General features: G+C 39.2%; 1 protein-coding gene across 1 annotated transcript; it reads right to left on the reverse strand.

Moving 5' to 3' along the window:
- Positions 1 to 2,752: 2,752 nt before the first annotated feature.
- LOC125097286 (protein SET-like) lies at positions 2,753 to 4,735 on the reverse strand. Its single transcript, XM_047724885.1, has one exon. The coding sequence runs from the start codon at positions 4,733 to 4,735 to the stop codon at positions 3,638 to 3,640; it is 1,098 nt and encodes a 365-aa protein (XP_047580841.1). The 3' UTR covers positions 2,753 to 3,637.
- Positions 4,736 to 12,167: the final 7,432 nt, after the last annotated feature.

Raw genomic sequence — 12,167 nt, forward strand, 5'->3', positions numbered from 1 at the left:
ACCACAATAAGTCCAGTAACCATCTGTCACCTTACAAAGTTATTAGAATATTATTGACTATATTCTCTATGCTTCACATCATATTCTCATGATTTATTTATTTTATAACTGTAAGTTTGTACTTCTTTTTTTAAAATTATTTTTATTAACATATAATGTAATATTTGCCCCAGGCATACAGGTCTGTGAATTATCAGGCTTACACATTTCATAGCACTCACCATAGCACTTACCCTCCCCAATGTCCATAACCCAGCCACCCTGTCCCTAACCCCCCCACCCCCACCACAGCAAACTTCAGTTTGTTTTGTGAGAGTCTCTTAGGGTCTGTCTCCCTCCTGATCCTATCATGTTTCATTTTTTCCTTCCCTATGTCCCAAAACCCCTCACTTTGCCTCTATAATTCCTCATATCAGACAGATCATATGATGATTGTCTATTTCTGATTGACTTATTTCAGTCAGCATATACCTTCTAGCTCCATTCATCTCATTGCAAATGGCAAGATTTCATTTTTTAAAAAAAAATGTTATTTATTAATTTGACAGACAGAGATCACAAGTAGGCAGAAAGGCAGGCAGCAAGAGAGCAAGGAGGAAGCAGGCTCCCTGCTTAGAAGAGAGCCAGATGTGGGGCTCAATCCCAGGACCCTGGGATAATGACCCGAGCTGAAGGCAGAGGCTTTAACCCACTGAGCCACCCAGGCTCCCCAAAGATTTCATTTCTTTTGATGGCAATTGTATATATATACACCACATCTTCTTTATCCATTCATTGGTTGACGGACATCTAGGTTTTTTCCATAGTTGGGCTATTGTGGACATTGCTGCAATAAACATTTGGGTGCACATGCCCCTTCGGATCATTACATTTGTATCTTTAGGGTAAATACCCAGTAGTCTGAAGGCTGGGTTGTAAGATCGCTCTATTTTCAGCATTTTGAGGAACCTCCATGCTGTTTTCCAGAGTGGCGGCCCCAGCTTGCATTCCCACCAACAGTATAGGAGGGTTACCCTTTCTCCACATCCTTGCCAACATCTCTCATTTCCCAACTTGTTAATTTTAGACATTCTGACTGGTGTGAGGTGGTATCATACTGTAGTTTTGATTTGTATTTCCCTGATGCCAAGTGATGTGGAGCACTTTTTCATGTGTCTGTTGGACATCTGGATGTCTTCTTTGCAGAAATGTCTGTTCATGTCTTCTACCCATTTCTTGATTGGATCATTTGTTCTTTGGATGTTTGTTTGTTTTTTTTTAACATATATATATGTATATATATATATAATATATAAATATTATATATATATAATATTATATATATAATATTTATAATATAAAAAATATATATATTTAAATTTCTTTTCAGCATAACAGAATTCATTGATTTTTGCACCACACCCAGTGCTCCATGCAATATGTGCCCTCCATAATACAGACCACCTGGCTTCCCCAACCTCCAACCCCTGCCCCTTCAAAACCCTTAGGTTGTTTTTCAGAGTCCATAGTCTCTCATGGTTCGCCTCCAATTTCCCTCAACTCCCTTCTTCTCTCCATTTCCCTATGTCCTCCATGTTCTTTGTTATGCTCCACAAATAAGTGAAACCATATGATAATTGACTCTCTCTGCTTGACTTATGTCACTCAGCATAATCTCTTCCAGTCCCATCCATGTTGCTACAAAAGTTGGGTATTCATCCTTTCTGATGGAGACATAATACTCCATAGTGTATATGGACCACATCTTCCTTATCCATTCGTCCGTTGAAGGGCATCTTGGTTTTTTCCACGGTTTGGTGACCATGGCCATTGGTGCTATAAACATTGGGGTACAGATAGCCCTTCTTTTCACTACATCTGTATCTTTGGGGTAAATACCCAGTAGTGCAATTGCAGGATCATAGGGAAGTTCTATTTTGAATTTCTTGAGGAATCTCCACACTATTCTCCAAAGAGGCTGCACCAACTTGCATTCCCACCAACAGTGTAAGAGGGTTCCCCTTTCTCCACATCCTCTCCAACACACGTTGTTTCCTGTCTTGCTAATTTTGGCCATTCTAACTGGTGTAAGGTGGTATCTCAATGTGGTTTTAGTTTGAATCTCCCTGATGGCTACTGATGATGAACATTTTTTCATGTGTCTGATAGCCATTTGTATGTCTTCATTGGAGAAGTGTGTGTTCATGTCTTCTGCCCATTTTTTGATATGATTGTCTGTTTTGTGTTGTGTTGAGTTTGAGGAGTTCTTTATAGATCCTGGATATCAATCTTTTTTCTGTACTGTCATTTGCAAATATCTTCTCCCATTCGGTGGGTTACCTCTTTGTTTTCTTGACTGTTTCCTTTGCTGTGCAGAAGCTTTTGATTTTGATGAAGTCCCAAAAGTTCATTTTGGCTTTTGTTTCCTTTGCCTTTGGAGACATATCTTGAAAGAAGTTGCTGTGGCTCATATCGAAGAGATTACTGCCTATGTTCTCCTCTAGGATTCTGATGGATTCCTGTCTCACGTTGAGGTCGTTTACCCATTTTGAGTTTATCTTTGTGTATGGTGTAAGAGAATGGTCGAGTTTCATTCTTCTAAATATAGCTGTCAAGTTTTCCCAGCACCATTTATTGAAGAGACTGTCTTTTTTCTACTGTATATTTTTTCCTGTTTTGTCGAAGATTAACTGACCATAGAATTGAGGGTCCATATCTGGGCTCTCTACTCTGTTCCACTGGTCTATGTGTCTGGTTTTTTTTTGTGTGTGTGTGTGTACACATTTAGTTTTATTGTAACAAAGCAACTTGTACACTTTTAACGTTTAAAACTGAGCATCATCTTTCCTTTCCAGTGAAACAAAAAGAAAATTTAAAAATAAACAGGAACAAAATTACAATAGAGAATGTCAATTCCAAATAAGATCCTACAAGTTCTGCTGATTCTCCCATCGAGTGGCAGGGCTCAAGTCATCATTAGGAGAGAGTTATTTTAAAAGTGTCATCTTAAACTGCAAGGATGTCCGTTAAACATCACAATTAAACATGCCAAAGGAGAAGCCATGTTGTCAAAATGCCCACTTAACCCACCCAAACATCTCAAACCCACCCTTTGCTGACCTTCTATAACCCCATTTTTTTTTTCTTTTTTTTAAACAAGAGAAAGTAGACAGGTACATGTTGGTAAATGCTAACTGTCCATATTCACATAGAGACACAGTGTAATCTCTGAGCCCAATATACAGAGAAAGGAGGAAAAAAGCTAGAATTCTATGCACTACTACACAGGGGCCTAGCACCCTCCAGCTTCCAGCAGAGCTAAGGGAGCAGAAGGATTTTCTTTTTTCCCACAGAGCACGGTGGTGTTGATTCCATAAAGTTTTTGTTTTTGTTGAGACAGGAAGGGACAAAAATGAATTTGGAACAAAAAGGGGTAGAGATTCTTTTCCCACTGTATTCTGCTCAAGGTATTTCCCCCCAAAATAAGCTGAGAACCATGGTATAAAGGGAGAGAAAAAGGAGACTTCAAAAAACAGGGCGAATGAGCACGAGAGGAGAAAAGAAAAAGAAAAAGGAAAAAAAAAAAAAAAAGACGGCAACTTGCTCCCAGGGACTGAAGAAAATTAAAAAAGGAAGGTTGGAATCCATCAGTGTTCCATTAGTCATCTTCTCCTTCATCCTCCTCTCCTTCCTCCCCCTCATCATCATCTTCATCTTCTTCACCTTCATCCTCATCTCCTTCTTCATCAATATCTTCCAATCCTTCTTCTTCATCATCATCATCATCATCCTCTTCTCCTTCCCCTTCTTCATCATCCATATCCGGAACCAAGTAGTACTGTAATGGATTTGGCCAAATATCATCTTTGATGACCTCTCCTAACTCATCTGCACCTGCATCAGAATGGTCAGTAAACCAGGTGAAGAAGCTCTCTGGTTCCTCATGCTGTCTCTTCCTGCTGGCTTTATTCTGTGTTTGACTTGAACGTTTCGTCAAATCCTTTCCAGATTTCCATTTGATTTCAGTGGACTTTGAAGATGGATCACCACTCTCATTCAGATGAAATTCTTTGGAGAGAACTTTATTTTCGAAGTAAGGGTTTTCATCAAAATAAAAATCTATTCTGTAACCTGATTTAATATCTTCAAATTCTGTCACTTCAACTCTTGTCAAATAATGCAGCACCTCTTCATCCTCCTCCCCAAGCAGTGCAGACACTTGTGGATGGTTGACAAATGTTGTTACCCAAAAATTGGGGATTTTGGCCATCAATTCCGACCTCTTCTGAAAAAATGGTTGGCGGAGTTTGTTATATTTCTGTTCTACTTTCAAAATCTCCTCACTGGCTTGTTCATTAAGTCTGTCTATTTCATTTTGTACTTCATCAATATGTTCAATTGCTTCTTGCTGTTCTTTTTCTGAGGTCTCATCGGCCCAGTCGTGGTTGGAGTTGAGCTCCTTTTTACTGACTTTGGCCACCGGCGCCGGCGCCGACACGGTGCTGCTCGGAGGTCGGGGGGGAGCGGGGAGGGGGAGAGAAGGGAAGGCGAAGGGGGCGGGCAGCGGCTTCCCCTCACGCCACACGCGCGGGCGCTCCCTCCGTCCGGCCGCCTCCTCCCAGCGCTCGCTCGCTCTCCCTCCCCCTGGCTCGCGCGCGCTGCCCTCGCGGCCTGACGGCGAGGGAGGGGCTGGGGCGGCGTGCCGGACCCGGCCAGGGCTCCTGCTTACGGAGGGCAGGCGGCTCGGCTCCCTCATTCACGCTCCGCGGTCCAGCTCGCTCCTATGTGTCTGTTTTTATGCCAGTACCATGCTGTCTTGGTGATCACAGCTTTGTAGTAAAGCTTGAAATCAGGTAACGTGATGCCCCCAGTTTTATTTTTGTTTTTCAACATTTCCTTAGCGATTCGGGGTCTCTTCTGACTCCATACACATTTTTGGATTATTTGCTCCAGCTGTTTGAAAAATACTGGTGGAATTTTGATTGGAATGCCATTAAAAGTATAGATCGCTCTAGGAAGTATAGACATTTTAACAATGTTTATTCTTCCGATCCAAGAGCATGGAATGGTCTTCCATCTTTTTGTGTCTTCTTCAATTTCTTTCATGAGTGTTCTGTAGTTCCTCGAGTACAGATCCTTTACCTCTTTGGTTAGGTTTATTCCCAGGTATCTTATGGTTCTTGGTGCTATAGTAAATGGAATCGATTCTCTAATTTCCCTTTCTGTATTTTCATTGTTAGTGTATGAGAAAGCCACGGATTTCTGTACATTGACTTTGTATCCTGCCAGGTTGCTGAATTGCTGTATGAGTTCTAGTAGTTTTGGGGTGGAGTCTTTTGGGTTTTCCATATAAAGAATCATGTCATCTGCGAAGAGAGAGAGTTTGACTTCTTCCTTGCCAATCTGGATACCTTTTATTTCTCTTTGTTGTCTGATTGCTGTTGCTAGGACTTCTAATACTATGTTGAACAAGAGTGGTGAGAGTGGACATCCTTGTCGTGTTCCTGATCTCAACGGGAAGGCTGTGAGCTTTTTCCCATTGAGGATGATATTTGCTGTGGATCTTTCATAGATAGATTTATGAAGTTCAGGAATGTTCCCTCCAGCCCTATACTTTGTAGCGTTTCAATCAGGAACGGATTCTGGATTTTGTCAAATGCTTTTTCTGCATCAATTGAGAGGACCATGTGGTTCTTCTCTCTTCTCTTATTGACTTGTTCTATCACATTGATTGATTTGTGAATGTTGAACCATCCTTGCAACCCAGGGATGAATCCCACCTGGTCATGGTGGATAATCTTTTTAATGTGCTGTTGGATCCTGTTTGCTAGGATCTTGTTGAGAATCTTCGCATCCATATTCATCAGTGATATTGGTCTGAAATTCTTTTTGGTAGGGTCTTTGCCTGGTTTGGGGATCAGGGTAATGCTGGCTTCATAGAAAGAGTCTGGAAGTTTTCCTTCTGCTTCAATTTTTTGAAACAGCTTCAGGAGAATAGGTGTTATTTCTTCTTTGAAAGTTTGGTAGAATTCCCCAGGGAATCCGTCAGGTCCTGGGCTCTTGTTTTTTGGGAGGTTTTTGATCACTGCTTCAATCTCATTACTAGATATCGGTCTATTTAGGTTGTTAATTTCTTCCTGGTTCAATTTTGGGAGTTTATAGTTTTCCAGGAATGCATCCATTTCATCTAGGTTGCTTAGCTTATTGGCATATAACTGGTGATAATAATTTCTGATGATTGTTTCTACTTCCTTGGTGTTAGTTGTGATCTCTCCCTTTTCATTCATAATTTTATGAATTTGAGCTCTCTCTCTTTTCTTTTGGATTAGTGTGGCCAATGGTTTATCGATCTTATTGATTCTTTCAAAAAACCAGCTTCTAGTTTCATTGATATGTTCTACTGTATCTCTGGTTTCTACCTCATTGATCTCAGCTCTAATCTTGATTATTTCCCTTCTTATGTGTGGAGTTGGTTTAATTTGTTGTTGATTCTCCAGTTCTTTAAGGTGTAGTGATAGCTGCTGTGTTCTGGATTTTTCAATTTTTTTGAGGGAGGCTTGGAATGCTATGTATTTCCCCCTTAGGCTTGCCTTTGCTGTATCCCATTGGTTTTGGACCAAAGTGTCTTCATTCTCATTGGTTTCCATGAACTTTTTAAGTTTTTCTTTGATCTCCTGGTTGATCCAAGCATTCTTAAGCAAGGTGGTCTTTAGCTTCCAGGTGTTGAGTTCCTTCTGAACTTTTACTTGTGATTGAGCTCCAGTTTCAAAGCATTGTGATCTGAGAATATGCAGGGAAAAATCTCAGTCTTTTGGCATCGGTTGAACCCTGATTTGTGACCCAGTATGTGGTCTATTCTTGAGAAGGTTCCATGTTCACTTGAGAAGAATGAGTATTCTGTTGTTTTAGGGTGGAATGTTCTGTATATATATATGAGGTCCATCTGGTCCAATGTGTCATTCAATGCTCTTGTTTCTTTATTGATTTTCTGCTTCGATGATCTGTCTATTTCTGAGAGAGGCGTGTTAAGATCTCCTACTATTAATGTGTTCATATCAATATGACTTTTTATCTTGATTAACAGTTTTCTTATGTTATTGGCTGCTCCCATATTGGAGGCATGGATATTTACAATTGTTAGATCATCTTGGTGGATAGTCCCTTTAAGAATTATCTAGTGTCCTTCTGTATCTCTAACTACAGTCTTTAGTTTAAAATCTAATTTATTTGATATGAGAATCGCTACCCCGGCCTTCTTTTGAGGCCCATTGGCATGAAAGATATTTCTCCATCCCTTCACTTTCAGTCTGGGTGTATCTTTAGGTTCAAAATGGGTCTCTTGTAGACAACATATGGATGAGTCCTGTCGTTTTAGCCAATCTGCAACCCTGTGCTATTTTATGGGCACATTTAGGTTTCACACTGAGAGTGATTATTGATAGATACGTTTTTATTGACATCGTGTTACCTTTGAAGTCTTTCTTTCTGTAGATTGTCTCTATATTTCTGTTCAATGCTATTCTTAGGATTTTTCCTCTTTTATAGAACCCCCCTTAATATTTCCTGCAGTGTTGGCTTTGTGGTTGCATAGTCTTTTAAGCCTTGCCGGTCTTGGAAACTCTTTATCTCTCCATCCATTTTGAATGTCAGTCTTACTGGATAAGGTATTCTTGGCTGCATGTTCTTCTCATTTAGTGCCCTGAATATATCTTGCCAGCCCTTTCTGGCTTGCCAGGTCTCTGTGGACAGGTCTGATGTTACCCTGATGGGCTTTCCTCTGTAAGTAAGGAGCCTCTTTGTCCTAGCGACTTTCAAGAGATTATACCTACAGTTATGATTCCTCAATTTGACTATCAGGTGCCTTGATGTTTTTCTGGAATCTATAATCTTGGGTGGAGACCATTTGGCCTCTGATATTCTGATTTCTTAATATATCTTAACAATCAATTTTATCCATGCATGTAAGAGAGTAAGCGAACTGACAATACTTTTATTTTTCCTTTAACTTTTTTGTAATTTTTTTCTAATACAGGCAGATATCCTAATTAAGTACTTCTAATGTATTTTAGAAACAAGAACATCTGAAGGTTTTGTGAACACCCTTAATAATAAAGTAACCCATCACTGGATTGTACTAAATATTTGTCACTTTTATTATCAATCCAGGGCACAAAGTATTAAATATAAAATTTTAACAATGGCTTATACTTTAGAATAATACATGCTTTCTCTTATGAGTATGTTATTATGGAATTTTCCTCTCAGAATTAGGTGAAAATTGAATTTTTATCCAATATTAACAGTGGAAAACTGCCACATTTTCAAAATAATTATGAAAATGTCACATAAGCAGATATCAAAAGAAGGGGAAAATAAAATGTAGAGTTCCATTGACTTAATTTCAAAGCCTAGTTGACACTATTTGTGTCTTTCCCTTATTTTTTTTTTTTACCTGATAAAATGCTGTGGTCCTTTCTCTGCAGAGAATTCTTTGACCAGTTCCCTGTTTCTGTTAGAAGAGAACCCCCAGCTACTGTCAAAGTTCACCTTGTATTTTATATGTTCCTTTTCTATGTGAAAAGAAGTCAAGGGCTGCTGAGGTCACACAGCTGAGTCAGTCCTGTATATGTCTCCCATATGCGGGATGCAATATATAGCAGGGTATGGAGAAGAGTGGACGCATTACTCAGGCTGTAGACACTGAAGTGTATTAACAGCTTCAGCTTCTGGAATACCATGCATAGTATATAACAAATATTGTGCTAAGTAGTTAAAACTAAGCTTCATTTAATCCTCACTATTTGCTATCAGCCCTGCAAATCAGGGATTATTATTTTTTTTAAAGATTTTATTTATTTATTTGGCAGACAAAGATCACAAGCAGGCAGAGAGGCAGGCAGAGAGAGAGGAGGAAGCAGGCTCCCCAATGAGCAGAGAGCCCGATGCGGGGCTCGATCCCAGAACCCTGAGATCATGACCCGAGCCAAAGGCAGGGGCTTAACCCACTGAGCCACCCAGGCACCCCCAAATCAGGGATTATTAAACTCATCTTCCACATGAGGAAACTGAAGCTCAATCACAAGTAGGAAAATTAATATTTATATCCTGATTAGTCTGACCTCTCCCTCCCCCCACACCAGCCTACCAACCAGTCAACCTGCAGCCAGTATAGTTACTGTTCGTATCAGTAGTTGGTTTTGTCTGAACAAAACGATTTGAACAAACATGATTTCTTTACTGATCTTGTGGTTGGCTAGACTTTAAAAACATATGCTAGACTAGTGAGGCAAGACAGCAAAGGTGGTCTGTAGGGTATTTTGTATTTGAGGGAGCAGAATGCTCTGAAGTCATGTCCCTTGCAGTTGGGTGTGGTATGGAATATTTGTGACAAGAGCAATGAGCTCACCTACTAGTACTACTGGTATTAACTGCTTTAAAAAACGGCTGCTAGTAGTCGATCTACAGGACTTAGGTTGGTTAATATTTGTAAGGATGAGTAAAACTAAATAATATCACTTTGAGCTTTTAGAATTGAATTCCATGAAAATTTTTTTCATAGAATTGAGGCATTATAAAAGGTGACTCACCAAAAGACATCCACCTGCCCCATACACCAGCAATGAAAAAATAAAAGGGATAAAGTGTGGGTGAAATCATTCAAGTCAAAGAGAAAATTGTGTGTCTGGTTTCCATGGAGTTAGCCACCGGGAGTCCGGCCTAAGGCCTCTGCCTTTCTGCAGGGTGCTGATGGAAAATACATCCATTCGTCCTTTGCTTTGTACTTATGCCATTAACCACTATTGGTTTATGTCATACTTAAAGCAAGTTGAGCAGAGGACAATGGTGGGTTCTCTCTGTGATGTGTGTTATTGTTGCTGCTGTTGTTGTCATTTATAGACAGATTGTAGAAACTTGTTGAAGAGATGTATTTAACTATTTTATCCAATTAAGGCCCCACTTTTTAAATTAAAAGCTCTGGGAAAAGTAATTTGTTAAACAGTAAATGGTTCATAAGATTTAAGTTTCTTACCAGCGCAACAAGCCATCTGGACACTTTGGATCTTGTATTGCAGGAAGAAACTAAAGCAAGGCTGAAAGATTATTAAAGATAGTCCAGGTCTTCACACATCCACTGAACAGAAAACCACCCATTAGGCCACCTTTGTCTCCCATTTACAGGAATGTTCTAATACAATTGTGGATTTTGAAAAATTGCAGAGCTGGTTAACAGAGAAGACATCAGAACTTCCAGGAAGATTCACAGATGAATCTTTGCAAGTGGCTCAATTACTTTCATTGCCTCTGGACCATGAGACTCCAAATGTCTCCAAACTATCACTATTCACCCTGCCTGTGACTCCATGTCATCATGTCTCCCAAGAAGACAAAGAGTCTCCAGATTAATAGTGATTACTCCATTAATTCTAGATGTCTCCTAAAAGATCTGGCAATGTGGCCAAAGACTGGACAATTTTTAGTATTAATCTGTTCCAGGAAGGCATTCCCTGTTTAATAAATCTTTGGTTTCCTAGATTTGGAGTCACATACTGAATATATTCCAATACCCTTCTTAATCCCTGCAATTTCAAGACCAGAAATTCTAATAAAGCATTAAAGTTTCAAGGACTACTTTTAAGGTGTACTGCTCACTTTTGTCCAAAAAGTTATTAACACTTTAAAGCCTGCTTTTATAATTTGGGAATATCCACATATTGAATAATTAACAGACTACTATTAATCATATCGTTATGATCAATTGAACATTTATCTGTACTGCATACAGTTAGATCACTCAGTTTTAGCCCACTATTTAAAAAAATAAAGGCTTGGTCATCTCTAGAATACAGAGTATTTCACCTAACTCCATCTCACCCAGGGTGACCCCATTGTGGTTGTAACAGAACAGTGGTCATAAGTCTACAGAAAATTTGGTCTTAGAACTTCCATCCCCTATAAAACAGTTGAATTTAGACTACCCAGTATGCATCCCTATTGTTGGATGTTGCCAAAGGGTTTGCAATCAAAAGTAGAGCTGAAAATAAAATACATGTTAACAATTTGCTCTCTAAAAAGGAACAATTACTGAAGACTTTGATTGTCAACCAGTGCTGTCACTAGCTATGCCAAGAGAGAGATGCACCTGAATTTAAGAACTTAAAAAGGAACTAGGTCATGGTTAGTATCATTGTTGTTGTTGTTGTTATTATTATTATTATTATTATTATTATATTTAGGAGCAGTTTTACATACGTTATCTCATTTCATCCTTGCCATTTATTCAAAGAGATGGATAATATTATTCATATTTTATAGAGGAAAACATTGGTCTTGGAGAGCGGTAATGTTTTATCAAGGCCACTTGGACAACAAGTTATAGAGCTGAGAACAGCTCATTCTTAACCACCATCGCTGTGGGTTTTAGGAAGAATGATAACTCCCTTAAAAGAATGAAGTAAGTGTTTGTTCATGGCTTCCTTCTGCCTAGCTAGCCTTCTCTGGTTGTGGGGAAGGCTGGCCCAGAGCACACTGAGGGAGAATTTCTGGAAGTCACATGGTATGAGAATTCTAACTATAGAACTGATCGCTGTTCTCTGATTAGAGATTATATGCTTTTTTAATAGGAATTCCAGCACTGAAAAACCTTAGAAGTGTTTTGGAAATGTAGGGAAGAATTATGAAAATAAAAAAGTAGCTTTTATAATACAGACTTCAAGTTGAAAAAGTAACTTTGCAAGCCCGTATCTGTATGTAACTGGAGTAATGTAGAGTGAGATGGTTTTCAGAGTAGATGCTCTGTATTTTCTCCCATGAATGTGATTCTTAGGTAAACATAGCTTCACTAACATGCCTTTGACAGACCCATTAGAGGCCATGTTTTTCACAGCATTAGACTCAGCTCTCAACCTACATCTCAGTATCACACTGGACCTTTCTTGGTTTAGGTAGGTAATGAATCTTACAAATCAGCCTACTCACCATGGAGAATGTCTGGCAACCTAATGACCATCCCCTGCTTTCCAGTTGCTCCTCATAAAAGGGATTTTGAACAGCAATGTCTTCATAGATCTATTTTCTCTTCTTTCTAAAAGAATGTGGCCAAAAGCATTGCACACAAATATTGAAAATTACCTGGAAGCCATTTAAAAGAATATTTTGTTGAGTTGATTGTTTAGATTGCTGTCAAAATG

This window comes from Lutra lutra, chromosome 4 (genome assembly GCF_902655055.1).
Source record: "Lutra lutra chromosome 4, mLutLut1.2, whole genome shotgun sequence".
Taxonomy (NCBI): domain Eukaryota; kingdom Metazoa; phylum Chordata; class Mammalia; order Carnivora; family Mustelidae; genus Lutra; species Lutra lutra.

Bases quoted from the DNA above. Each gene is read 5' to 3' on its own strand.
- LOC125097286 (XM_047724885.1), bottom strand. From the start codon at position 4,735: ATGAGGGAGCCGAGCCGCCTGCCCTCCGTAAGCAGGAGCCCTGGCCGG.